Below are 25,276 nucleotides of genomic sequence, written 5' to 3' on the forward strand. Positions count from 1 at the left end.
AAAATGGTATGTAATGGTGTCCAGAGGAGGTAGAAGTACACACATTCCTTACTCAAGTAAAAGTGCAAATACTCATCTAAAAATATACTCTGGTAGAAGTTGAAGTACCGTTTCAAATCCTTTACTCAAGTCAAAGTATAAAAGTACATGGTCTTAAATTTACTTAAAGTATAAAAGTAAAAGTCGTTCTCCAAAATTAATTTCTAATGTTCTAAACTGGTTCCCTGTTGAGCGTTCCTCTGAATCCCAGATGAGAAAGAGTCTGCAGCTCAGATCACAAACGTTAATTCTAGCAGCTGAATTCACTAACGTTAATTCTCTCTCTTGTTGCTTCTCTCTCTCTCTGTCCCTTTCCTTCCTTTTTGGTGTCGCTTTGCTGAACAAGCAGCCAATCACATCTGGCTCTTGATCAGCTGCTTCCGGGATGGAAGCTGTCTGATGTGGAAAAAAAAAATTGAAAATTGAAAATCAGTTGATGATTTCCCGAGAGTAACAAGTCTGTTTTGAAAATGTAGTGAGTAGAAAGTACAGATTTTTCTTTTGAAATGTAGTGAGTAAAAGTAAAAAGTCTTCAGTGAAAGAAAAACTTGAGTAAAGTACAGATACTAGAAAATCCTACTGAAGTACAGTAATGAAGTATTTGCACTTTGTTACATCCCACCTCTGATGATGTATGATGGTGTATGATGGTGTCTGATGGTGTATGATGGTGTATGATGGTATATGATGGTGTCTGATGGTGTATGATGGTGTATGATGGTGTCTGATGGTGTCTGATGGTGTATGATGGTGTATGATGGTATATGATGGTATATGATGGTGTCTGATGGTGTATGATGGTGTATGATGGTGTATGATGGTGTCTGATGGTGTATGATGGTGTATGATGGTGTATGATGGTGTATGGCTGACCAGCCTGTGTCTGGCAGGTGTCAGTGAGCTGGAGCGAGGCCAGGAAGAAGCCAGCTGAAGAGGTCTCTCTGCGGGTCTCGGTGGCGGAGCCTGGCTCTCTGGTGGGGATCCTGGTGGTGGACAAGGCCACGCACCAGGCCGGCTCACGCAACGACATCACCAAGGACACGGTGAGAAAAAACACTACTGGTTCACAGAGCACTAACGTTAATGTATTATGCTAGCCTGACTCCTAGACACCAGGGTATCCAATTCTGGACAGCATATGACCAAAAAAATCACAATCACATACCAATATATTTCATCCTGTACTGTTTTTGCTGAAGTTTCTCATAAATTAACAATCCTCCATCTGTCTTTTTTAAAGTTTTTATTATCACTTTTACCTTAACTTGTAATTGATTTTCTTCCGGTCCCTGCAAATGGATGATAGCACATCTATTTTTGAGATTCAGAATTCGTATCCAATTCCGGACACTTACTTTCGTCCGTGTCGGTGTATTCATATACTCGATATTAACCCTTTATTAACCCTTCCTGTACCTTCACAATGTTACAGATACTTGTAAGAAGTGCAGGCTATGTACCCAAAGCTCTTATTTTTCCATTTATCATCCAATACCGATTCTCTACATGAAGCTATAGTGTCACCTAATTTCCAATGTGGGTAAAAGTTATCTGATGAAAACCATGTTTGGTTGAAACATTATTGTCACCGTCTCTTTAATACGTTCTAATTTTTTGGGACCATAAAAATAGTAAGCAAACATTCCTTTGTGGATGTGGATAGCTGTTTTTTTCTCCAGCTCCTATGAAAAATATTTTTGGATGTGCGCGAAACCACTTTTAACTTCCTAATTACCTCATTTCCAATTCCCATCCATGGAGCAGGCTGGAGCACACAAACTCACTTTTGCAGCAATGGACACTGTTGGGACCAGGAATTGAACCAGTTACCCATGACTTCAAAGTGGCCCTAATTATTCAATCTGCTGACCTACTATAGGGAATATAATAAAGGTGTTGTTTAGTCACATGTTTCCTTTTTTGTAATGATTTCATTTGTCATATAATGTCCTTAGCCATGTAAAATTGTCTATTCTGGTAATCTGTGAATAACAGAAACTTCCATGACTCTCCAGGGTCTTCTCCAGTTTAATATTTTCCAACGTTAGTTTTACAACTATACATCCACCACCCACCCACACACACATATCATTGCTGGTGTAATATCCCCTTGCAGTTACACCTGCGAAACCCAATCTGTTGTCCCCACCCAAGTATCGGTTTGACGTAAACTGAGGCACTATGAACAGGTTTTAACAATACATTCCCTTTTTTTGTCTCAAGCTGTTTTGTCTGTCTTTGTATGTTGTAACAGTAGTGGGCTCTGAGGATGTGGGTGTTGCTTTCACAGGTGCTGGGGGAGATGGCAAAGTACAGCGGTAACATGGCAGACCTCTACTCTGACAACATGAGAATGGGAGATCCATACTCCATCTTCATGGTAGCCTTTTCCTCTCCAGAGACATATCAGATATAATGATTGTATCACAAATATAATGTATTATTATCCTGTTTACTTGGGTGGGAAAATATCCCCAAATCCCACCCCTCCTTCCCTTATTGTCCTCTTCTGTTCTCTTCTTTTCTCTCTGCTTTGTTACTGCACTTACTGCATATTATTTCTATGATACATGATCATTGCTGGTACACAGGAATATTTATTACATCTAAGTAGACACTATTGGTGACCTACAATGGCGAAGTTACATGCACAGAGTAGCCTGGGAATTTGCCATACCCCAGCTGGTAACACTTTACAATAAGGGTCACTAAGTTAAGGGTTAGTTAATGCTTAATAAGCATTAACTAACCCTTAATTAACAGTTAACTAATGTGTCTGGTAATCATTTACTAATGGTGTTCATGTTAACTAAGGTATTAATTTATACATTATTTAAGAGTCATCTTTATAAACTATTAAATAATGTATAAATAATACCTTAGTTAACATGAACACCATTAGTAAATTACACATTAGTTAACTGTTAACTGTTAATGCTTAATAAGCATTAACTAACCCTTATTAAGCATTAACTAACCCTTAACTTAGTGACCCTTATTGTAAAGTGTTACACTCCAGATAATGGCTAATTTGGGGTATAACCCATTGACACCCTGTTGCCATGAATTAATCAATTAACAGAATATTCCTTTAGTGTCCAGACCACAGACAGAACAGTCTACTAACAAAAAAGTATTAAGTATGAAAAGGTGCAACCACCAACTACCCCCTGCCTCTTTGACTGTTCAATAGTAGGTTAATTCTAATGCGGGAAAGAAATGATGATCCCAGTAGTTTTGTTGAAATCAAAATGTACCGTAATGCTGCGTGAGTCTGACTTCATACAGGTAGTTAAAACCAAAAGTGAAAGGAGTAAGATGTTTCCATGCCATAATAACCCATTTAGTATGACAGGCATCTTGACCGGGTTTTTCATAATGGGAGTATGAGCTTACTCAGGTTATTCTTCTGACCCAGTTATGACAATTACATGCATCAACTCAAAATCAGGTAAATGGAATAACCAGGTTAAGCATGTAATTCTCCTTGCATGTAAATGAAGCCTATTCTTCTGTTGTACTCATCCTTCTTGGTCCAGCCAAATGTAGGGGTAAATGTGTATTTTTCATATCGTTTGTGTCTTTGCCCAGACATGTGATGTTGTGGTGTTGACTGATGCCAATTTACCCAACAACGGAGATATGCAGAGGCCTGAATTTCGTAAGTTTTAAAAATCAGCTCAAATGACGGCCTTGCCTTTTAAAATCACTGACCATTTAGCCTGGCTATAGAGAGCTAAAGTCACTAATGCTCATATTCCCCACAGCAGGGGAGGCAATCCCAGTCGCCTTTTCAGACCAGGAATATGGTTCAAATATGGAGCAGAGACGGGAGCCACGAGAGCGCCAGAACTTTCCAGAGACCTGGCTGTGGCTGGACACCAACACAGGGTGAAGTTTCAGTAACAGATCATGGGATATTCAGCCTGGACGTTCTTTCTGTGTTGCTTAATGAATATTGTCCACTGTTGTAATGAACTTTAGATTTTTATGTTTTCTCCTTAGTTTTAGATGAAGTGTGGACAACTTATGAAGCAGCTAAACTGAAAATAACAATTTTCAGTAAGGTGTAAACAATAATGAGGCCAACCTTCCCTAGTAGAAAATACTTCAAAGAACTCATAGCATTCATTGATGTTATGTTGAAGAGTAAACCCTGCAAATAACCTTGTGTTTTTGCGAATAATCTCAATGTTTATTGCACGATTACATATTTTTGAGAAAGTGAATTGCCTAGGTCAGGCTTTTTTGCTTCAAAGGCTATATTATCTTTTGATCACTCATTTCTCAGTACCTCAACAGGTTTTCCACAGGGCTCAATTTCCAGTCTACATTAATTACATTAGGTTGATAATGAACAACCGCAAACTGCATCTGTATGCTGATGATACCACCATTTATTCTAATGGTTCTGGTTCAGCTCAGCAGGTCAACAATGTTTCAGTCCCATTCTATATAAAGTTGTATTATGCACTATTACTTTTAAATCAAGAAAAATATCCTATAATTTCTCAAAGTCATGCAATATTGACAATATAGCATACAGTGAGTCATGGAGCTGCTCTAGGCAACTTCACATGTTGGTGGCGCCAAAAAGCAACAAGAGTGAACTGTTTGAAAACTATTTGAAATTCAACACCCAATAATTCTGTAACATGACACACTAATTTTTTGCAACCTTGCCAGTGTTTGATCGCTTTACACCAAATTATGTTAAAGGGATGAGAGAACCAAAAGATCTAACGTTGGTGAGTCCAGTTTTCTCTGGACAGAACGCTTGTCGCTGCTGTTTAGGAGACAGTATTCCTCTCTTAAGTTTTGAATGGTCACTTCATGTGGGTGGACAAGATTTCCCAGCAGTGACCATACCAGAAAACAAAATTTAATTGGCAAATAGGAAATAGGGCAAATCGCAGCATCTCCGTTAGTGGGGATGGGACGCTCTTCTGTGTTGCAGACCTATTTTGTAATTTAAACTGATAAGACGGGTGCATTTTTACACACATTTGCATAAGTGCCGCTATCATTTCACATTCTATAAGCAGCCACATTTATCCTATTTTTAATATTATTAAAAGTCAGGTTTCTTGTCACCTTTCACAGTAATTTGACCACAGCAGAGATGACTCTGACTGTGCCAGACAGCATCACAACCTGGACAGCCACTGCCTTCGTCATGTCTGAGAACCTGGGCCTGGGGATCGTAGAGACGCCTGCAGAGGTAACCATGCCTTCCCCTTCAGAGAATAACTTCAACAAAACCCCCTCAAAATCCTGCCTTAAAACCTGCTTATTATCTAATCGTTGCTATTCTATTTTGTCATGCTTTGAGCCTGTAATAGTAATAGTAGTGGCAGTAGTTGTAGTAGTAAGAGTTGTTCTTGTTGTAGTTTAACTAATATTGTAATATAGTAGTAGAAGTAATAGTGATATTAGTTGTAGTATTAGTGCTATTATTACTAGTTTTACCATTAGCGTTAGCATTAGTATTAGCACCATTTACACCTGGTGATACACCTGGTGATATAGTATTAGTTCCCTAGACAGTATCATTGTGTTTTGTTTTGTTGAATTTTGTATTGCATCATTTTGTTTTGTGACTGATTGTTGATCAGTTAGATCTTGGTAGGTTGTTCTTTGAGACAGGCTTGTGATGAAGGGCTTTAAAAATAAACTTGTTGACTTGACTATTAGTTTCCAGGTGACCATCTTTACTCTGACTGTGTTCCCAGCTCACAGCCTTCCTGGATTTCTTCCTGTCCTTGAATCTGCCGGCCTACATCATCCGCGGAGAGGAGCTGGTCTTGGAAGTCATTCTGTTCAACTACCTGCCACAGGACCTGGAGGTCAGACTCTCTCTTTCACCTCTGACAGCTGTGCTTTGTGCTAGTGGAGCGAGTCAAAAAGCGTGATATTGGTTGGGTGTAAGTGTGTGTGTGTGTGTGTGTGTGTGTACCCAATGACATACCTGTTCTCACCCTGTTAACATCCTTATATATACATAGACGTACTTCCAAAATATCACAAGCAATAGATGCTTTGCAGTTGCATCACAAGTCTCCAAGCAACCACTGCTGGCGCCATCATGGATGTCCACTGGAAAATTAGTTGTGTACAGATAGCAAATGCAAAGCTATGACAGTGGGGACGTTATTAGCTGGTGCACCCAACATGAAGACAACATGAACCATCAACGACCAATGTAGCTTGGTACGGCAGACCGTTTTCTAACTTTTGTATCCCATAATCTGAACGTATCATCAATCTCTGATGAAGCATATATATTATGCTTTTAATATCTTTCATCATTCCTATTCTATGGGGTACTGGGGAAAATCTGAGATTTTCACCATCTACATAGTCATTTGGACAAATCCCTGTAAATGACCATCTATTTCATTATTCATCAGAGTGAAACAGGAAAATGCACTCTGACTTCATCCACTGAGAAAAATGTGTTCTGATACGGACACTTGAAAATTTTATTATGAAATATTAACTAAATATTAGCTTGAATATGTTAATGACAAAATAAATGAAGCATATATATTATGCTTCATCACCTCCATATAAGTTTTTATTTCCAACCAAAAAACACGAAATGCACAAGTCGTGTTTCCCACTTTACAACTACAATATTGCGTGCAGGTTACCAGTGTAGCATTGTGATTTCTATATTTATAATATTGACTATTATTTACAGAAAAGGTCTGGGGTTGCTGCTTTATATTAATCTACTGTGTTTAAAGGGGTGATATAGGTCACTGTGAACACAAAAATGTATATGCCTGCTTTAGACTATTGAGTTTAAGAGTGTGATATCATCGTGTACAGAAATAGTAGAATGCTACAGGTCTTGGATTACTCCCTCCGATGACTGTGCTGCAGTAGTAGTGGAATGGGAATGTGATATTCACTATGGTTCACAGGGTTAGTGGGGTTGTGATAGGTGTCATGTTGCTATAATCTCGTGTGGCATCAGGTTTTAGCATCGTACACTGATCACCTTTCACCTCCGAGGCCACGACAAACAAATCAAAGCTCCCTGCTGCTCATTAGGCTGACAGACTTCCACTAGAGAAAAGATCTGAGAAAATCCTAAAAGGGTTATCACTCTTATGATCTGAAATGTTGTTGAAGCAGTTGGTACTTGGGTACAAAGAGAAACCCGTCCTCCTCTTGTTTCCTTATACATTATTTGGCTTTTCAAACCGCTATAACGTGATCTGGGTGGACTCCTCACGTCGACTTTCATTCAACAGGTCATGGTGATTGTTGCCGAGAGTGAGACCTTTGAGTTCGTCTTCCCAGACAATGCGGAGCTGAGCATGCCCAGTGTGCGGCGAGTGTCTGTGGGGAGCCAGAGCGGTACCTCCGTCCTGATTCCCATCAAGCCCGTGGTCCTTGGAGAAATTCCCGTCTCTGTGAAAGCCGTGTCGTCCGTGGCTGCTGACGTCGTCCGCAGGATGGTTCTAGTCAAGGTGCTGTGAAACCAAACTGGGAATGTCATTTACTTTAACGTATTGTTACATGGTGGTGTGGTGAGGACCCAAACGCAGGACAGCGAGGCAGGTGATAATCAAACCCCAAGACCGGGTGTTTAATGTAACAGGTTGCAGGTGACACAGGAAACCAAAAACGAGAGCTCTTCACACATAAACTGACATATGGAACCGAAAGCAATGATCCAACCAAGACTGAAACAAGACTAATATACACATGGGGGGTGATTACAAATGAGACACAGCTGGGGCAGACAGGAAACATGGTACACGTAGAACTAAAAGAATTAGACAGGGAAACATAGAAATACAAAGAAATACAAAACCTAGATGAACAATGAACAATGAACAAAGGCAGAAAGTCACAACCATGACACGTATAAGCAATGCGTTTTAAATGGAAGAGTGTCGCTCTGAAATGAGATAGCCATCATTTGCAAAATGGGACACCCAGTGGTATAACATGATTAATAACACAACATTAAAATACAATATGGTGCTTTTGAAAGGATAGTTGGTTATTTATGGAAAAGCACCACAGGTGAAGATGGCAATTTTGGCTGGATTGGTCAATTTTGAAATATTATAATAGTTTGCTTCTATAACTACCCTGATTTCATAAAATATACAAAACAATCAGACAAAAAAATCTATAATTTTATATTTCTATAAATGTATAAGTTTGTATACCAGCTGCATTAAGTGCACCAAGCACAACATTGGCAAAAAAAACAAAATGTAAATTTCTCAAAATGACACATTCTCTTTTTTTACAGCTAACTTACCACCAAATTTGACCTGCTGCTTCTTAATTTCAATTTCAAGAACTTTATTGTCACTGTGCAAGCACAACGAAATTGCAATTACGTCAGCCTCAAATGGTGCATTGAATTAAAACTTCACATATATACAAAGACCCATTTACCCATTCCCATTTTCCCATAAATCAGAAATATAAAATATCTGCATAAAAAGTACAGAATAACAATAACAGAATTTACAGAGGGTTTTTTTAATATCTTTCATCATTCCTATTCTATGGGGTACTGGGGAGAATCTGAGATTTTCACCATGTACATAGTCATTTGTACTAATCTCTGTAAATGACCATCTATTTCATTATTCATCAGAGCGAAACAGGAAAATGCACTCTGACTTCATCCACTGAGAAAAATGTGTTCTGATATGCACACTTGAACATTTTATTATGAAATATTAACTAAATATTAGCTTGAATATGTTAATAACAAAATAAATAAAAGTCATAATACAAAAACTGTTTGTATTTGTATCCATATCCACTATATACAATTTCATTCTGATAGGATGAAAGGATATTTTTTGCTCTATTTGCCTGCAGTGCCTCACCCTAACCACAACATGACATTATTTATTAAATATAAATTATTTATTTTCCATGTTGATATGAACAGAAGCCATATCCACTGACATTAAATTGGCATTTAGCTGCTGCTCAGAGCGACTTGTGAGGAGTGAGAAGGTTAAAGGTTCAGTCTCTCGCTCAGTGAAACTCAAACAGCTGTGAGGACTGAACCTGTCAGGTTTTGTTTACGGGACAGAACGTCTAAATCCAAAATGGATTTCAGAGAGGAAACTCAGATGCAACCTGCCTTCATCTTCCATTCCGCTGTAACCCAAGAAATCTTGATCTTGTTTTACAGCTCTGTCTTTCCCAGAAGTATTACTCATCACTTTTGTTTGTGTGTGTTCATCTTTCATCGCGGTCGATGTCGTTGCAGCCCGAAGGACTCGAGCAGTCGTTCTCTACCGCTCTCTGCCTGGAGCTCGCCGCCGCTGAGTCGAGCCTCTCTGAGAACATCAGCTTCAGCTTCCCGGCAGATGTGGTGGAAGGCAGCGAGAGAGTGGCGGTGTCTGCAGTCGGTATGTAAACAGGCTGAGTCACGGCCTGGCGGCGACCCAACACCTGTTCACGCTCTTTACAGCTGTCATTCGCTTTTGATCACCTGAGGCTTTCGCTTTTTCCCATAAAACTAGTCCATACGCGCCACAACTCCGCGCAGACTTGCCAAAAATGCGCATAAACAGCGTAAATTTGGGAAAATGGAAAAATCAGCTTCATCAGTCCCTGCCTATGCCAATGCTCAATGCCCATGTGCAGTTTCAGATTGGTTGGCCAAACCATTGAGGAGCAAAATGGATGCAGACAGACAGACAGATGGAGAGAGTTTTCCTCATTTTATAGTAGGATACCCTGAACATCACAACAGACCAGGATGGAACAGAATAGAAAAGAGTAGAATCTTTACTGCCACTTGACCAAGGCTGGGGGAAATTGTTTGCATTAAAGCATGATGGACTAAATTTAATAGTTCTGCTACATAAATGGACACCAAAATAACACATAATGAGCACAATACTGAACAGACAGCTCACTGTATGTGACACATATGGAGTGCAATATGTTGAGATCGCACATTTCCGTATACTAACTTGGAGACATTGAATAATGATAATAAATAACGGTAACACTTTACAATAAGGGTCACTAAGATAAGGGTTAGTTAATGCTTAATAAGCATTAACTAACCCTTAATTAACTAACTAATGTGTAATTTACTAATGGTGTTCATGTTAACTAAGGTATTAATTTATACATTATTTAATAGTTTATAAAGATGACTATTAAATAATGTATAAATTAATGTCTTAACATGAACACCATACCAGATCACCAGACACATTAGTTAACTGTTAATTAGTGACCCTTATTGTAAAGTGTTACCTAAATAATAAACTTAATTTTTTTGGCACCTTTCAAAACAATTGTTACAAACTGCTTCACAACAAATAAAAGCATAGAGTAAAAAATATAAGGCAGTGTTGATAAAAACACAACTAAAGCAACAATAACAATAAAGTAAATATTAGAACAGTAAAAATAGAAAATAAACACAAATAAGTAACATTTTAATCATTATATAAAAGCCTAAAAATAGAGCAACTATGAAAATATATGGGACACATATGTGCAAGACAACATGGAGCGCAGTAAGCTTTGATGCAGACGCTGAACATGGAAGATCTGTATGAGGACAGTGAGATGCAGAGTTGCAGTGAGATTAAAGGCTGAGTGTCCTGATGGATCCGGTAATTCACATTATCACCGGCAAAATCACTCTGCACCGGCTAAAGAGTGTTTTCCTGTGGAGAGAGAGAGCGGCGGCCAATCAGATTACAGCTTCATCTGATGTACAGTATGTTGATGTACAAAGATGGAGGAGAAACTCATCTTGTTTGAGTCTGAGCTTCCAGAACTGTACGATACAATTAGAGTTAATTAGAGTTGGAAATAAACTCTCCCAGTCCACATCTGTATTTTCTGTTAGCACATTCTGTGGAATAGTTTCCCTGAAAACATTTAGATCCGCTGATTCGGTTTGTTCGTTAGTTTAAGAATCGTCTTAAAACCAACTTTTACTCACTAGCTTTTTATCTTTATTGGTTAGATGTTTGTGGATGTGTGTATACTCATGACTGTGTGTGTGTGTCTACTTATTATATTTTTCTGCTCTTATGTGTTTTTATTCTTCTTGCATTTTCTTCTTGTCTTATTTTATTCTTTGCATTTTTATTCTCGTCTTTTATAACCAGTTTCTGTGAAGCACTTGGATACAAACTTGTTTTGTTTTTTAAAGCGCTGTATAAATAAACTTGACCTTGAAACTTGAACTTTTTATATCATATCATTGCAACCTTGCAATATGTGACATATAAGCAATATATGACATCTTGTTTACAAATTTGGGTGTGTAAGTATTGTGCAAATTAGATTTAAACTCATGCAAATAATGTCATATTTTGCAAAATTGCTAGAGGTGTAAAATACTGGTGTGAAGATTGAACCTCACCTAATGTTTTTATATCATGCACTTCTATGATGACACATTGGGTACTGGGACACACAAAACAAAAAAACAAAACAAGTTTTGACCATGAATCATACAGTTCTGTGCAAACTGGAAACTGATAATATGCTGATAAAAGAATTTTACAATCACCAGCTGTGTGATTGTTTTCTGAGCCTTTTGGATGTTACGTGCCTCAAAGTGAAGCACATCTGTCACACTAGTCAAGCCAACAGGCCGCTCTGGTGGCTGCTGTTTGTTATCCGCCTCGATAAACATGTCTGTTGTTCAAGTGGCAGTTGTTCTAAACATTAGAACAGAGGATTGAGTCATATCTCCATCTTATCATCCTCTTCCACTTGGCAGGAAAGGGAAAAAACCCTTTCTACATTTCCTCCCTGCTCCTATTTCTTCACCCAGCTCTTCTCTGTCATGTGGTCATGCTGAGGATATTTGTTCCATCTATTGCTGAAGTGCTGTGGCTTTGACCCCTGCACTTTTCTTTTGGTTGCTTGTAATATTGGTGAAATAGGACTATAAGCTTGTTCTATGATTGCACTCATAATAGGACACTCTGGATCAGCTGAAATCTGAAAATGGAAATGCATGTTACACTTTACATTTCAGGCATTTAGCTAACATGTATCCAGAGCAACAAGCTACAAGTACACAGATTGGAATTATTTTTAATTATGCAGACATTCTCAGAGTCAGAGTTTCACTGAAGGCAGAAATAATCTGATTGGTTAAACCTCAGTGGGCGGAGCCAAAGAACCACTGAGCGCTTTTTCTGAGCGCTAGCTACTTAGCTAACTAAAGAAGGAACTCTGGCAAAATATAAATAAAAATATAATTGGCAATGACTTATTTGTTTCATTCATTCATGACCATGGCATTCATGATGTTGAAGGTCAGCAGCTAGCTAACTACCTTACCTAGATAGCTATAGGCTAGTATGGCTAGTTTGAACTTGAAGGTCAGCTAGCTAACTAGCTAACCTAGATAATTTAGTATGGATAGATTGTATATTTTCAGTTAGCAGCAGAGCGCTAGGCTTCATAATATTAGCTTCCTCCTCTCTTACCTCTTGTCTTTCTCACTGAGCTTCAGTCTAATGTTACTTAGCCAGAAAAACTGTGGTTCTTTGGCTCCGCCCACTGAGGTTTAACTCAACCAATCAGATTTCTGCCTCCAGAGCAGCTCTGTCTCTGATAAATAGTTTGTATCACTAGCGCTCCAATCTGCAACAAGCACAACAGTGAAATGTCTTTCAGGTTGTAGATCTCCACTCAGCATGATGAGATGTTTCCTCACCACAAGTGAATGTTCAGTTTGCTCGGCTCTGTCTGTTTGTCACCGAGGGTAAACATCACTCGTCTCCCTGATGGTTCTCATCTGTTTTGTCTGGTTTCCTTGGCGATGAAGGTGACATCCTCGGTCCGTCCATCACCGGTCTGGAGTCTCTCATCCAGATGCCGTACGGTTGCGGAGAACAGAATATGATCAACTTCGCACCCAACATCTACGTCCTGCAGTACCTCTTCGCCACCGGACAAGCCGACCAAAACACCGTGGAGAAAGCTACAGCCTACATGATGAAAGGTAGAGAGAATGAGAATCAGAGTGACCTCAATCATCAACTGAATCACAATCACAGAAATATACAGGAATGTATTTCAGTGACACTGGTGCAGTAACATATTGACAACTTATTGTTGTCACTATGTTTCATAGTATATACTAACACACTAATATATCCAGATATCCAAAGTCCAATGAACATGAAGTTTTGTGGACAAATTAATTAAATTTAGAGGTGGTTATTTGAATCATACCCAACAATGACTATCAGTTAGTGTTTCAAGATATGTGAAATTACGCTTGTGTCTATAAACTCACCATCAAAATAACTTCTTCCTCCCAACAAGAGATCTAACAAGTGAGCAAAAATCAAGGAAATGTGAAGATACTCTATGCAGCTATACACTGTCCTGCTATAAACATATAAACATTAAAATATTTTTTTAAAGAGTAACTAAACCCCAAACCCAAATCTGTGGTGAAGCCTGACACCTAATGGTGAAAAGCAGGGTAGTGAACTGGCCATCTGCCATTGGCTGGTGTTTGTGCCAGGTGATGTCACCTTCTGTAGAGTACAACAGGTGGTGACATCACCTGGCGCACAGACCAGCCAATAGCAAATGGCCAGTTCAGTATCCTACTTACACTTTAGTTACTCTAGTTACTCCTTAAGAATGTAGTTCCCAATTCTTTCTGCAATCAGATTAATGTAATTTTTACATGGGATTTGTTACTTTCCAACACTGTTAATAAATTCTGTAGCACAAACTGATATTGCTGATTCTTTGGGTTTATATTTATGATTTGATTTATTTTGGACCAGGAAGTCCTCTACATTTTTTTGCGATATTTTTTTTATTTGGCTGTGTTGACAATAGTACATCTTGCAACAGTATAGATAATGTAAAGAGAAGAGGTATACATGTTAAAATATCCAAACCCAACACACACTGTCGTCCTCACCAGGTTATGAGCGGGAGCTGTCCTACCAGAGAGAAGACGGATCCTTCAGCGCCTTCGGAGACGGTGACCCATCTGGAAGCACTTGGTCTGTTATCGTCAGTTATTTTAAATCTGGCCCGCAGTGTTTGTGTCATGTTTGGGTTTATTAAGCGATTCCTTGACATTTTTTATTTGCGATGCACTTGTAACTTTATAGGGAAGAACGTCAGTCCTTCAGCTCCCATGAAAACTGCTTCTTCGCATGATGGTTTTAAATGAAGAATAATAGCAATGCTGACAAGTCATTTTTAGGTGGAGAAAACCATCAGATGAAATTAGAATCAGAACCTTGTAATGGATGCAATTCAATTATAGTTCAGTACAAAACAGTGATAACACACTTAAAGGACCATACAGGTGTTTTGGCATTGTTTTAGCCAATTTACTACACTTAGCGCATACTCTGGATTACTACCGGCCATTTTTCAAAGCATACCATACTTTTCGATTTTTTAATATTTAATTGATTTCGCCGTTTTTTTTAATTTTAACATTCAGGTGATAAACCTACCTTAAAATTCCCTGCTGCTCCAGCTAACATTCGTGCCTGGATTTAGGAGTCATAGACGTTTGAATTTAGTGCGTAAAACTACTATTTTCTGGCGAAGACGTACAGTCTGTTGTGTGGCTGTCAGACTAGCCAGACTAACTATCATAACTTTTTTAAAGCAAGAAGAAGCCAATTACACATTATCCTTTTCTCGATGCCCATGTTTGCTCTTAGTTTGTCTTCTGGGTTTGATTTTTCAACCAAATAGCGCGTGAATGCAACGCTGTTTGGGAGCCGACTTTGAAGTCCCAGCTGTCGGAGCTTCCTACCGGCATGTGAACGCACCAGGAGACTTGTCCACGTTTCAAATCAATGTGGGCCTTAAACTTAATTACCCAAAATTAAATAAAAATAAACCCGGGTGGGTTGTTCACTGTGATGGATTACCTATCTCAAGCAGGTTTTAAGTCTCTGCAAGTTGATTTTCGTACCGTAATGAAATGGAAATGAATGGCTGCCTGGAAGGTAGGAAACATGCATTCAAACATCTAAAAAAGGGCAGTATGCTTTCAAAAAGTCAGAATCTTTATTCTCAGAATTCTGACTTTTTTTGTAGAATTCTTACTTTAAACTCAGAACTCAAATACATTTTTAACATGTGGCCCTGATCCTCTTCTGTAGGAGACAGATAGGGTAACAAACTGGGATAAAAAACAAGACAAATGAAACCACACATGAGGATAAAGATAAAATAAAATATAAGGAAACGACAGGATTATGAACAGGGTTTAAAAAAGGGAATAAAAGAGCATTATAAGAATGCTTTCCTGTAAAATCTAAATAAAGTACAGGATGTCATGCCTGTGTTCCTGCCTCTCCTCTCCACAGGCTCTCTGCCTTTGTGCTGAGGTGTTTCCTGCAGGCGCGGCCCTTCATCGCCATCGACCCGCAGGTGCTGCAGAGGACCGCCGCCTGGCTGGCGGCCCGGCAGGGGGCCGACGGGAGGTGGACGGAGCCGGGCCGGGTCATCCACACCGAGCTGCAGGGCGGCCTGGACGGTCCCGTCTCCCTCACTGCCTACGTCCTCATGGCTCTGCTGCAGGACGAGACCTTAAAGGTACGAGTCATGGCTCTACAGAGAGTTTTCTTTAAATAATTCAAGGAAAGATCCACCCTAAAACAGCTACTGGCGCCTTGCATTTCTGTGTCCATTCAGTAGTTTGTTGTGTTTTTCTTCTTGGTGGATAACCAGCCAATCACAGACGAGGTGACGTCACCTCCAGATGTTTCCAGCAGCTCCAGTGGAGTTTGATATAAGAAAATGTTTCAGGATGTAAAACCTCAGCGGTAAACGTCAGGTTTTGGTGTCAGTCCCTCAGAATCAAAGAGCGAGGGCTTCTTTCTAGAGCCGCCATTTTGCACCAAGAGACGTTCAACAATCATACAGGGAGAAATCCATCGGAGAGGAGAGAGACCAGAATGCAATGCAGCATCAATATATGTTGGGTTTTGAGTTGGGTTTTCCTCTTCTGACAGTAAGAACTAGTCTGTCTCCACCTACATGTAAAAACCAGAGTGAAGTTGGCTTGATATTGGATATTGGCTCTTCAGTGGATTTTCGTTTTTTCTTCCTTCAGTAACTTGTAAAGCAAACAAGTAAAAGCACATTGATTAATTTATTTGTGATTATTGGAAGAGGAAGAACAGTCTACAACAACTGGTTTTAATATTTGAGAAAATATATTTCCAATGTATAAACACATTCAGTGTTTTTTTCCACCAATATCCAAATCTGCACATGCTGTACATGTTATCTACTGTTGTATTTTGAATATATGTGATAAAGTTATGGCTTTTACAACAAAAAGATACACACCTAAACACCTTAATATTCTGTACATGCAATTTTCACATATAGTTTTTCCTCATATTCTCACATTCTCATTCTTCGTTATATATTGCATATGTGTTGATCTTTTTATAACTTGTTGCACATATTTCATATTTAGTTATATTCTCATATCATGTATTTTTCATTAATTTTTTCCAACGCTACTATTATGCTTTCATTATTTCACTCATACATTTCTACTTCACATGTTCTAGTGCTGAAATTATCAACAGATGACCCTCTTTTGCTTCCTTCTTGTGTCTATTCTGTTTGTCTGTGCTGTATCTCATTATTATTGGCTGCTGAAAGGCCCGGTTTCCCCCACAGGGATCAATAAAGCTTCATGTTATCTTAATCAGCAGTGTAAAAACATGAAGAGGGGAAAAAGTAATGTGGCCACAGATGGGAACAAACAAACAGACTAACAAGATGCATAACAGACAGTTTCGGGCCAAGAGTGGACGCCCAAACACGTTGCCTCATCACATCGCGTCTTTATGGATGGATCTCGTAAACGCTGTTGAAGTGAACTGAAGTCTGCTCATGTCTCCTCCTCCTGTGTGTGTGTGTGTGTGTGTGTGTGTGTGTGTGTGTGTGTGTCAGCTGCAGTATGGGAGCCAGGTGTCTGAGGGCCTGATGTTCCTGGAGACCCGCCTGGCGCTGGGCGTCTCCAGTAACTACAGCCTCAGTCTGCTCACCTTCGCTCTGGCTCTGGCCGGCAGCTCCAGTGCCGACGAGGCCCTGAGCGAGCTGATGGGACGGGCCCAGATGAGAGGTACGGGGACAGGAGGGGGGGAGGGGGGGGGGGGGGACACAGATTTATTCTTGAGTCCATAAGTTAATGTATCCAACCACCTCTACATGCTGTATTTTGTTGAATCATCTAGCAGAGCATTCTGGGTCTCCAGGGGAAGAGTTTCATGTGTTCACCATTTGAAAACCATAAAAAAAAAAAAAAACCCAATGCCAAACCAATCCAACCAATATATTCTCCAGTCCAAATTATTTACTTTTTTTTAGAAAATGGTTGCCGGCATACAAGTATAACTCAAGTGAAACATACTCTACATACAACACTTTTGAGAATGAAATCATTCTTATTTATGAAGTATTGATTGTATTACAAGGACTTTCAAGAATTCAAATCTTCAATTAATTTAAGGCAGTCGACTCTTGGAAAATCTTTTATTTCTCTTATCTTGGCCTCAATCATTCATAGCAAACTGCTTTCAAACTCTTTCTTTTTTTATGTTTTTGAAGAGTTGAGTGTCTTGAATTCAGTGAGGACTCGTCTTCTTTACATTTCCAGTGCAAGTTTGTTCATTTCTTCAGGCCTTTATCACAAGCATGAGACTGAGCCTGACTAGATCTAACTGATCGACAATCAACCACAGAACAGACTGATATAAGACAAACATGAGGAAAGGCACAAGACACACAAAAGCAGATTTTTCTAGACTTTTCTGAATGTCTGGTGCCTGTTCTCTAATGCAGTGGTTCTCAACCTTTTTTATATCAAGGACCCTAATTTAGTTCACATTAGGGCCACAGACCCCCATTTGATAAGATTTTGTCTCTCAAACCCAAATCTGAGAATATTTTTATTATTAGCTATGATTTTGTCCAGAATCCCATGACTGTCTGTATTGTAGGCAGACAGATAACAGTGAAACTATGATCAAAACAGTCATTCTTCTACATTCTCTAATTGTGTTAACTTCTTGTAAATCAAATAATGGTGAAGTTTAACAATTCATCAATTTGCTGGGGACCCCCTGGAACTCCCTCAAGGACCCCTGGTGGTCCCCGGACCCCTCATTGAGAACCACTGCTCTAATGTGCAGTTCTGTACTACAAGGCAGCATCATTCCTCTCTTGCATCTTGGAAATGGCTGCTGTTTGTCCACAGTCCTCTGTATGCAGACAGTGAGAAAATGATTGCTGGCATAAAAGTACAACTCAAGTATTGACATATAATTGTGAATATATTGTACATATAACATCTTATTTGTGAAGTATTGAACTTCAAATTTCTTTGTTTAGTTTTCCAAAATGCATATATTGTGTTCCAAGACGTTTTGGGTGGTCTTCATTTCTCTTCTCTTGGCTTCAGTCTTTCATTGGAAACTAGTTTTAAACGGTTTTTAAAGTTGAGTTGAGTGTCTTGGATTCATTGAAGATTGAAGACTTTCCCTATTTAGTGTTTTTAAACGTCTGGATGCCTCAGAAAGGGCAAGTTTTCAATGAATTCATGGCACTCCGCTCTTGGAAAAATCGTTCATTTCTTTTCTCTTGACCACAGTCATAGCAAACTAGTTTTAAACCAGATGTGTTTTTTGAAGAGTTGAATGCCTTGGATTCATTGACGACACGCTCTTTTTATATTTCTGAATGTCTGGAGGCCTCGATTCCCCAGTGAGCCGCTCTCTAGTCTGACAACAAGGCAGACTTTCTCCTCTGTGCGGATAAATCATATGTATCATAGGGACAGAACGATCTGCTTATCTCACGATACGATACACGTGGTTCACGATTCAAAACAACCAGGATACGATGTGATCAATAAAAGTTCAGAGACAACAAAGTCTGACTGTGCAGAATTCTGTTAATTTCTGAGTCACAAACCTTTCTAGCGATGCCATTGGCTGCTAGAATGTAAACAACAATTTAAAAATCTCATTACAAAGTGACAATAATATAATTTGGATGGACAGCTTGTGAAACTGTGATGGTCAAGAGTCTCATTAGTGATTACTACAGCAGAATAACATGGAGCTGATATCACCATTCATGTTCCTGACACAACATATGGATTGTCACAGTTTTGTATTGTGATATATTGAATTTCGATATATCGTCCCATCGCTAATATCAAATACCGTAAAACTTCAATTAATAGCCCGGGCTTTTATTTGCTTCAAAACACTGAACTCAACCGGCCTATATTTGGGACAGGCGTTTAATTCCTTTCACACAAAACTCTTGCTCAGCAAAGATGGGAAATACTATCAAATTGTTTATTTAAACCAGTATGAATATTACTTGCATAAAAATTAGGCTATCCAATAACATGTCAATTACGAATCATTCATTTGATCTCGCTCCGAGAGACAGCGAGAGAGAGAGAGAGAGAGATAGAGAGAGAGAAAGAGAGAGAGAGAGAGACCCATATCAAAATAACAGTAGCCTACCTTAGAAAAGATGAAAGCTGAAAAAAGTTTATGGCAGCAAGAGGTTGTACTTTTCAACGGAGAAATGTCTTTCTGCTGCTTCTCCTGAGTTTTGTTCAGCAAATTTGAAAACTGACAGCTTGAATTTCAGGTTGAACTTTTTTCTCTGTGTCGCCATGGCGATCAGCAAATGTGACTGACTGAAAAAAAAAAACTGCTTCACAGCGTCAATGGCAACCGGCTTCTAATTGAGACCGGCCTTTATCTGTCAAAACGTGCAGCCACACCCGGCCAGTAAAAGGGACTCGCCGTTTAATTGAAGTTTTATGGTCTCTGTGTGTCAAACGGCTGCCGTCTCTGCTCTGGGTGTAGACGGCGTCCCGTTCTGGTCGTCCTCGGACGCCGGGCTGTCGGCCTCGTGGCAGCCGCGCTCTGCGGACATCGAGATGGCCTCCTACCTGCTGCTCTCTCTGAACGAGCTGGAGAGCGTCGAGCTGGGCCTCGGCCTCCTGAAGTGGCTCGGCCAGCAGAGGAATCACCTGGGAGGATATGGGAGCACACAGGTGAGCGATCTCTGAACCCGTCGGCTATCGGTCTGACGATTAGACTCTGGGGGCGACGGCCGATATTTGGGGGTTTCCGGTGTAGCCAGCGGACATCCGGGCCAAGACTTCCTCTTCCATGAGCCGGTCATTGTTTACAGTCCGATTAGCAACTATTAGACTTGGTTACAGACAGACCGGATCAAGCGAAAGGTAAAGAAAAACATTTCATTTCTCTGTAGGGTTCTTTCCATAATGTTGTCAGACACTTATAATAACAATCTGAGCCTGTCAGTGGCAAAAACAAAACAGTTCACATAGTGGACGGTTCACATTTGCCCCGTCGGATTACATTGCAGCCCGTTTCACTGCTGCTAGCTGACATGATCTCGCTCAATACTGGACCAATTTAAAAAATTGTTGTCCCCTTTAGTTACTTAGACACAAAAACATGGGAAAATAGGGTCCAGATTGAAAAATACTGAAGTTCCCCTTTAACTCATTGGGCAGAGCATGGCACCAACACTATAGAGTCAGGGTTTGTTTCCCAGCTGGGACCGCTCATGCTGAACATGGTCCTGCAGGGCAAAACGTCCATCAAACAGAACGTCCTCACTGTACCTCCGAAATGTCAACTTTTTTTTAGGAGCTTGAGGAAAAAAAGGCTTGACCACTTTTGAGCATTTGTCTAGTTTCTCCAGTGCGTTTTGGAAAGTTTCCACACAGCTCGGGGGTCACAGAGTTTCCTCAGCCCACAGATGAATCCCTCTGTAATCCTTCAACTGTGAGTTACAACATGGAAAAATCACCCAAACTGTTGAGTTAAGAGGTTTTCACATGACAGCGACGCCGGGTCATGTTGTTGTGAAGGACTGAGCGCCTCACTGGGCTGATGTCACTGAGGCTGAGCTGATGGAGCCTGAAGCCTGTCAGGTCAGAGGAAGAGGAAGAGGAAGAGGAGGAAAGTCCTGCTGTCTGTGGTTTGAGTCGCATCACAAGGAGACTGTGGCTGTCTGGGCATGTGGTGACGAACAGCAGTTACTGCACACACACGCACACACACACACACACACACACACACACACAGGAACACGCACACACACACAGGAACACACACATAGAAGAACACACGGAACACATAAACACGCACCTAACTACATAGACACACACACACACACACACATACAGGAACACGCACACACACACACACACACACAGGAACATATACATACACACACAGGGACGCACACACACACACACACACACACACACAAACAGGAACACACACACACCCACAGGGACACACAGGAACACAAACAGACAGGAACACACACACAGGGACGCATACACACACACACAGGGACACACACACACACACAGGGACACAAACAGGAACACACACACACACACACAGGGACACACAGGAACACACACACACAGGAACACACACACACAGGGACACACAGGAACACACACACACACACAGTTGTAAACAGGAAACCACTTAAGAGTATCGAAGTGAAAGTCCAGCAGTGACTGAACTGTAATAGAATTTATTAGCAGAAATGCGTGAAGTAGAACCCGACACACACACACACACTCTCTCACACACACACACACACACACACACACACACACACACAGACCCAGCTCTCCAGCGTGTCCCTCTCCTCCCCCTCAGGACACGGTGGTGGCTCTGCAGGCTCTGTCGGCGGTCGCGGCTCAAGGAGCGTCACATGACCAGGAGCTCACCATCAGAGTCAGCACAGACTCCGCCCCCACCGCCACCGCCACCTTCCACATCCACCATGACAACTTCCTGCTGCTGCAGAGCCAGCAGGTACCTCACACACACACACACACACACACACACACACACACACACACACACACACACACACACACACATTGTGGGGGTCAACCTTTAAAACGACTGTAAATTCAATAGTCTTACTACAAAAACGAGCCATACGTATTATTAATAAGGCTGGTTATTATGATCACACAAATCCACTGTTTATAAAATCCCATGCTATGAAATGTAATGATTTGGTATATTATAAAATAATGCAAATAATGTTCAGAGCTAAAACAAAGTCACTCCCAGACTGTGTACAAAGGTTTTTTTTCAATTCAGGAGTGTAAATATGATTTGAGAGATGTTTGTAAGTTTACCGAACAAAAAGCTAAAAAAGGGATTAAATGTAGATGTATTTCTATTGTTGGGGTTAAATTATGGAACAATGCTAATATAAATTTAAGAATGTGTAACTCGCTTTTGGTTTTCAAAAGAATGGTTTACAAAGCTATTTTTGAGGGTTACAAGTGTGAATGATTTTTATGTTATTATTATTTTTTATTTTTTATTTCTGGAGGGTAGCTTAAATTGATAAGAATGTAGGATAGGCATATATAAGCATTATGCTTCTGCCTTTTCAGTCACTACTTCATACACAGATTGTTGACTTTGTTTATACTGTCTAGACTGATTTATGCTTGATTTATAATTGTATTATGTGTGATGACTGAATAAAAACACTACTATACTATACTATACTATACTATACTATACTATACTATACTATACACCAGCTCAAGTAGTTTAGTTTTAGTTTTAGATTAGTTTTATTTTTTGCACAATTTAAAAAATACACAAATGACAAAGATAACAAATACTATACAGTGCAGGGAGAGGCAGAAAAGCCAATGGGCTTATCTGAAGCCTCCACCTAAAAATTTTTTAAAATTTCACAATGTTATAGAGAACACAAAAATAACATACAGAAAATAATATGACTACATAAAAGTGATGGCAAACTAATAAAAGCAAAATATATATAAGCAACAACAACAATAATACCAATAATAATATCAAAATAAAAGCAAAAAATGTGAGTGTGTGATATGTATGAGTATGTGTGTGTGCGTGCGTGTGTGTGTGTATGTGTGTGTGTGTGCATGCATGCGTGTGTGTATGTGTGAGTGTGTGCGTATGTTTGTGAGGTGGATATTGGTTTATACACCTGTATTGACTGAGCAATAGTAATGATACATGTCACTATGAGTGAAACATGGATACATGGACAACAATACATGGGGAAAAAATGGTTACAAAATAGCAGTTAAATGGTCTTTTAAGCATCTTTTGTAACATTTTATAGAGGAACAGTTTTTTGCCAAGTGGGAAAAGTAAATAATGAATTTTTCTTTTCAGGTTGTTTCATTTGATGATCAGAGGAGACAGAGAGGCTGGGAACTATTCAGTGTTTCACAGAAAAAAAAAAGCACAAATTAGAGAAAAATCTGAAAGAATAGAGCCAGGTTTACTGACATAAACACTGAGCAGGTCTAGTCAGATAAATACTGATCCAGGTCTAGAGAGATAAATACCGTTGTGTTTACTGTTCCTGTTCCTGTTTGGTTTTCTCCTCCAGATCGCTCCACAGGCCGAGCTGAACCTGCGGGTCACTGCAGAGGGAAGAGGATTCGCTCTGTTTCAGGTACAGGAGTGACGTGTGAGGAGAGTTATGGGATGGAGAACTGATCTGGGTTGGCACTATAGGATGAGTCCCTAAAACCAGCGCCTCCTGCTGGTCTGTCTGTAGGAAGCCTGGATTCACAGGCTTGACAGAAACATCACAGCATCTCAGCAAGTAAAGTAACTACAGAGTAAAGTCAATGTGATATTGAGGTATCAAGCCTCACTTGACTTGGCTCTACAGATCCCAATAGGGATGGGATCACTTTTAAGAAATGTTCTTGAAAAAACAGCAACATGTAGCTTGTGACATAGAAAATACGAAATGTGTTTTTCTTCAATCAAATCTTTAATTAAAGGTTTGAAACATCGGCCTATGTATATAACAGCAAAACATAAACAGAATTATGAAGGCCGATAAGTAGAATATTTAAATATTTAAATATAGATCTCTCTCTCTCCAGTGATTGAATCACTGAACACGAACACGCTTCATTTTGCTAAATCTGCAGCCTGTCTGGCCTGTAATAGTAGTTACTTTCAGTAAAACGCCCGCTGATGCAATTGAAGACGAAACCACACTGTTCAATTTGATCGTAATTGATAAGCTTGATCGATCAAATTCGCACTTACAACCCTAGTTCCCATGGTAATATCTAGTACTTTCATAATAGGCATTGGAAAGGCAAAACGAGCAAATGTTTCCAAAGTATTACATAGTAATTATTCAGTAATGATTGCACAACTTGACACATTAATGTAATACTGTTATCATTCTCATAGTTACTCATTAATACAATACAATACTTTATTGTCCCTCAAAGGGAAATTTGTTTCACAGCTTTGCAGGCCTCACATAAATACATAGAAATATCACCAGAAATTAACGCCATTTAACAGACAAATTACACATTATAATTACAAATAGTTAATTTGTGTACCATAATGTGAAGTGCCACTCACAAGGGAAACTGTTTTGTGCTTTAATTCATTTCACACAAGATGAAAACCAATGTGTTTGCCTCAAATTGTAATACAACACAATCAAAGAAAGAACAAAACAAACAGAAGAAAGAGAAAATGTAATATCAATGATGTAATAATCCCAAAACACAAAGCAAGAGTTAGTTGCGTGGAAGTTGTTCTTTCCCCTTTTTCACAATAATCCCAGTCTCATTTTCTCTCTTCTTCTCTGTCCTCCCTCCCTCTCTCTCTCAGCTGAATGTGTTTTACAACGTAAACAGCGGCAGTTTGTTGAGGAGAAGAAGAGCGGCGGGCGGCGAGGCGTTTGCTCTGGAGGTGGAGCTGTTCGACACGGAGCCGCACGCCGTCCGCCTCTACATCTGCACCAGGTCACAATCACATTTATTTGTATCGCATTTTTTCAAAACAGTGTCATAAAATCCTTTACAAACAATAAAACGAAATAAATAAAGACGTAAGACACAAAAATAAATAAAAGCCAATAAGGTAAACAATAAAAATACCAGATGCGGATTGAAAACAGGCTTACATAAAAATAAAAACAGACAAATTCAATAGGAATAGCAAAGGGAAAAAAGCATATTTTGAAAGCCTGTATGTAAATATACATTCAATTTTAAGAAGTGATATAAAATTAACATGTTAAAATGAAAGGTTTCATTCCTAATGCTATAAATCCATTGTGGAAAAGTTTTGGTTACTGAAATTCA

At 39.6% G+C, this 25,276-nt stretch overlaps 1 protein-coding gene across 1 annotated transcript in view; it reads left to right on the forward strand.

Moving 5' to 3' along the window:
- Positions 1–25,276, forward strand: part of cd109 (CD109 molecule) — an 85,606-nt gene that overhangs the window by 11,625 nt on the left and 48,705 nt on the right. Inside the window, exons 16-31 of the mRNA XM_071532265.1 lie at positions 930–1,082; positions 2,330–2,419; positions 3,631–3,700; positions 3,807–3,930; positions 5,143–5,260; positions 5,772–5,885; positions 7,302–7,520; positions 9,302–9,443; positions 12,854–13,030; positions 13,976–14,057; positions 15,390–15,618; positions 16,996–17,167; positions 19,935–20,125; positions 21,786–21,944; positions 23,539–23,604; positions 24,801–24,934. Coding sequence (XP_071388366.1) covers positions 930–1,082; positions 2,330–2,419; positions 3,631–3,700; positions 3,807–3,930; positions 5,143–5,260; positions 5,772–5,885; positions 7,302–7,520; positions 9,302–9,443; positions 12,854–13,030; positions 13,976–14,057; positions 15,390–15,618; positions 16,996–17,167; positions 19,935–20,125; positions 21,786–21,944; positions 23,539–23,604; positions 24,801–24,934 — 2,240 coding nt within the window. The remainder of the gene's footprint in view (positions 1–929; positions 1,083–2,329; positions 2,420–3,630; positions 3,701–3,806; positions 3,931–5,142; positions 5,261–5,771; positions 5,886–7,301; positions 7,521–9,301; positions 9,444–12,853; positions 13,031–13,975; positions 14,058–15,389; positions 15,619–16,995; positions 17,168–19,934; positions 20,126–21,785; positions 21,945–23,538; positions 23,605–24,800; positions 24,935–25,276) is intronic.

The sequence above is a fragment of the Centroberyx affinis genome, unplaced genomic scaffold, assembly GCF_046629955.1.
Source record: "Centroberyx affinis isolate AG114_WGS23_722 - 3 ecotype Tasmania unplaced genomic scaffold, CSIRO-AGI_Caff_v1 ptg002182l_1, whole genome shotgun sequence".
Lineage (NCBI taxonomy): Eukaryota > Metazoa > Chordata > Actinopteri > Beryciformes > Berycidae > Centroberyx > Centroberyx affinis.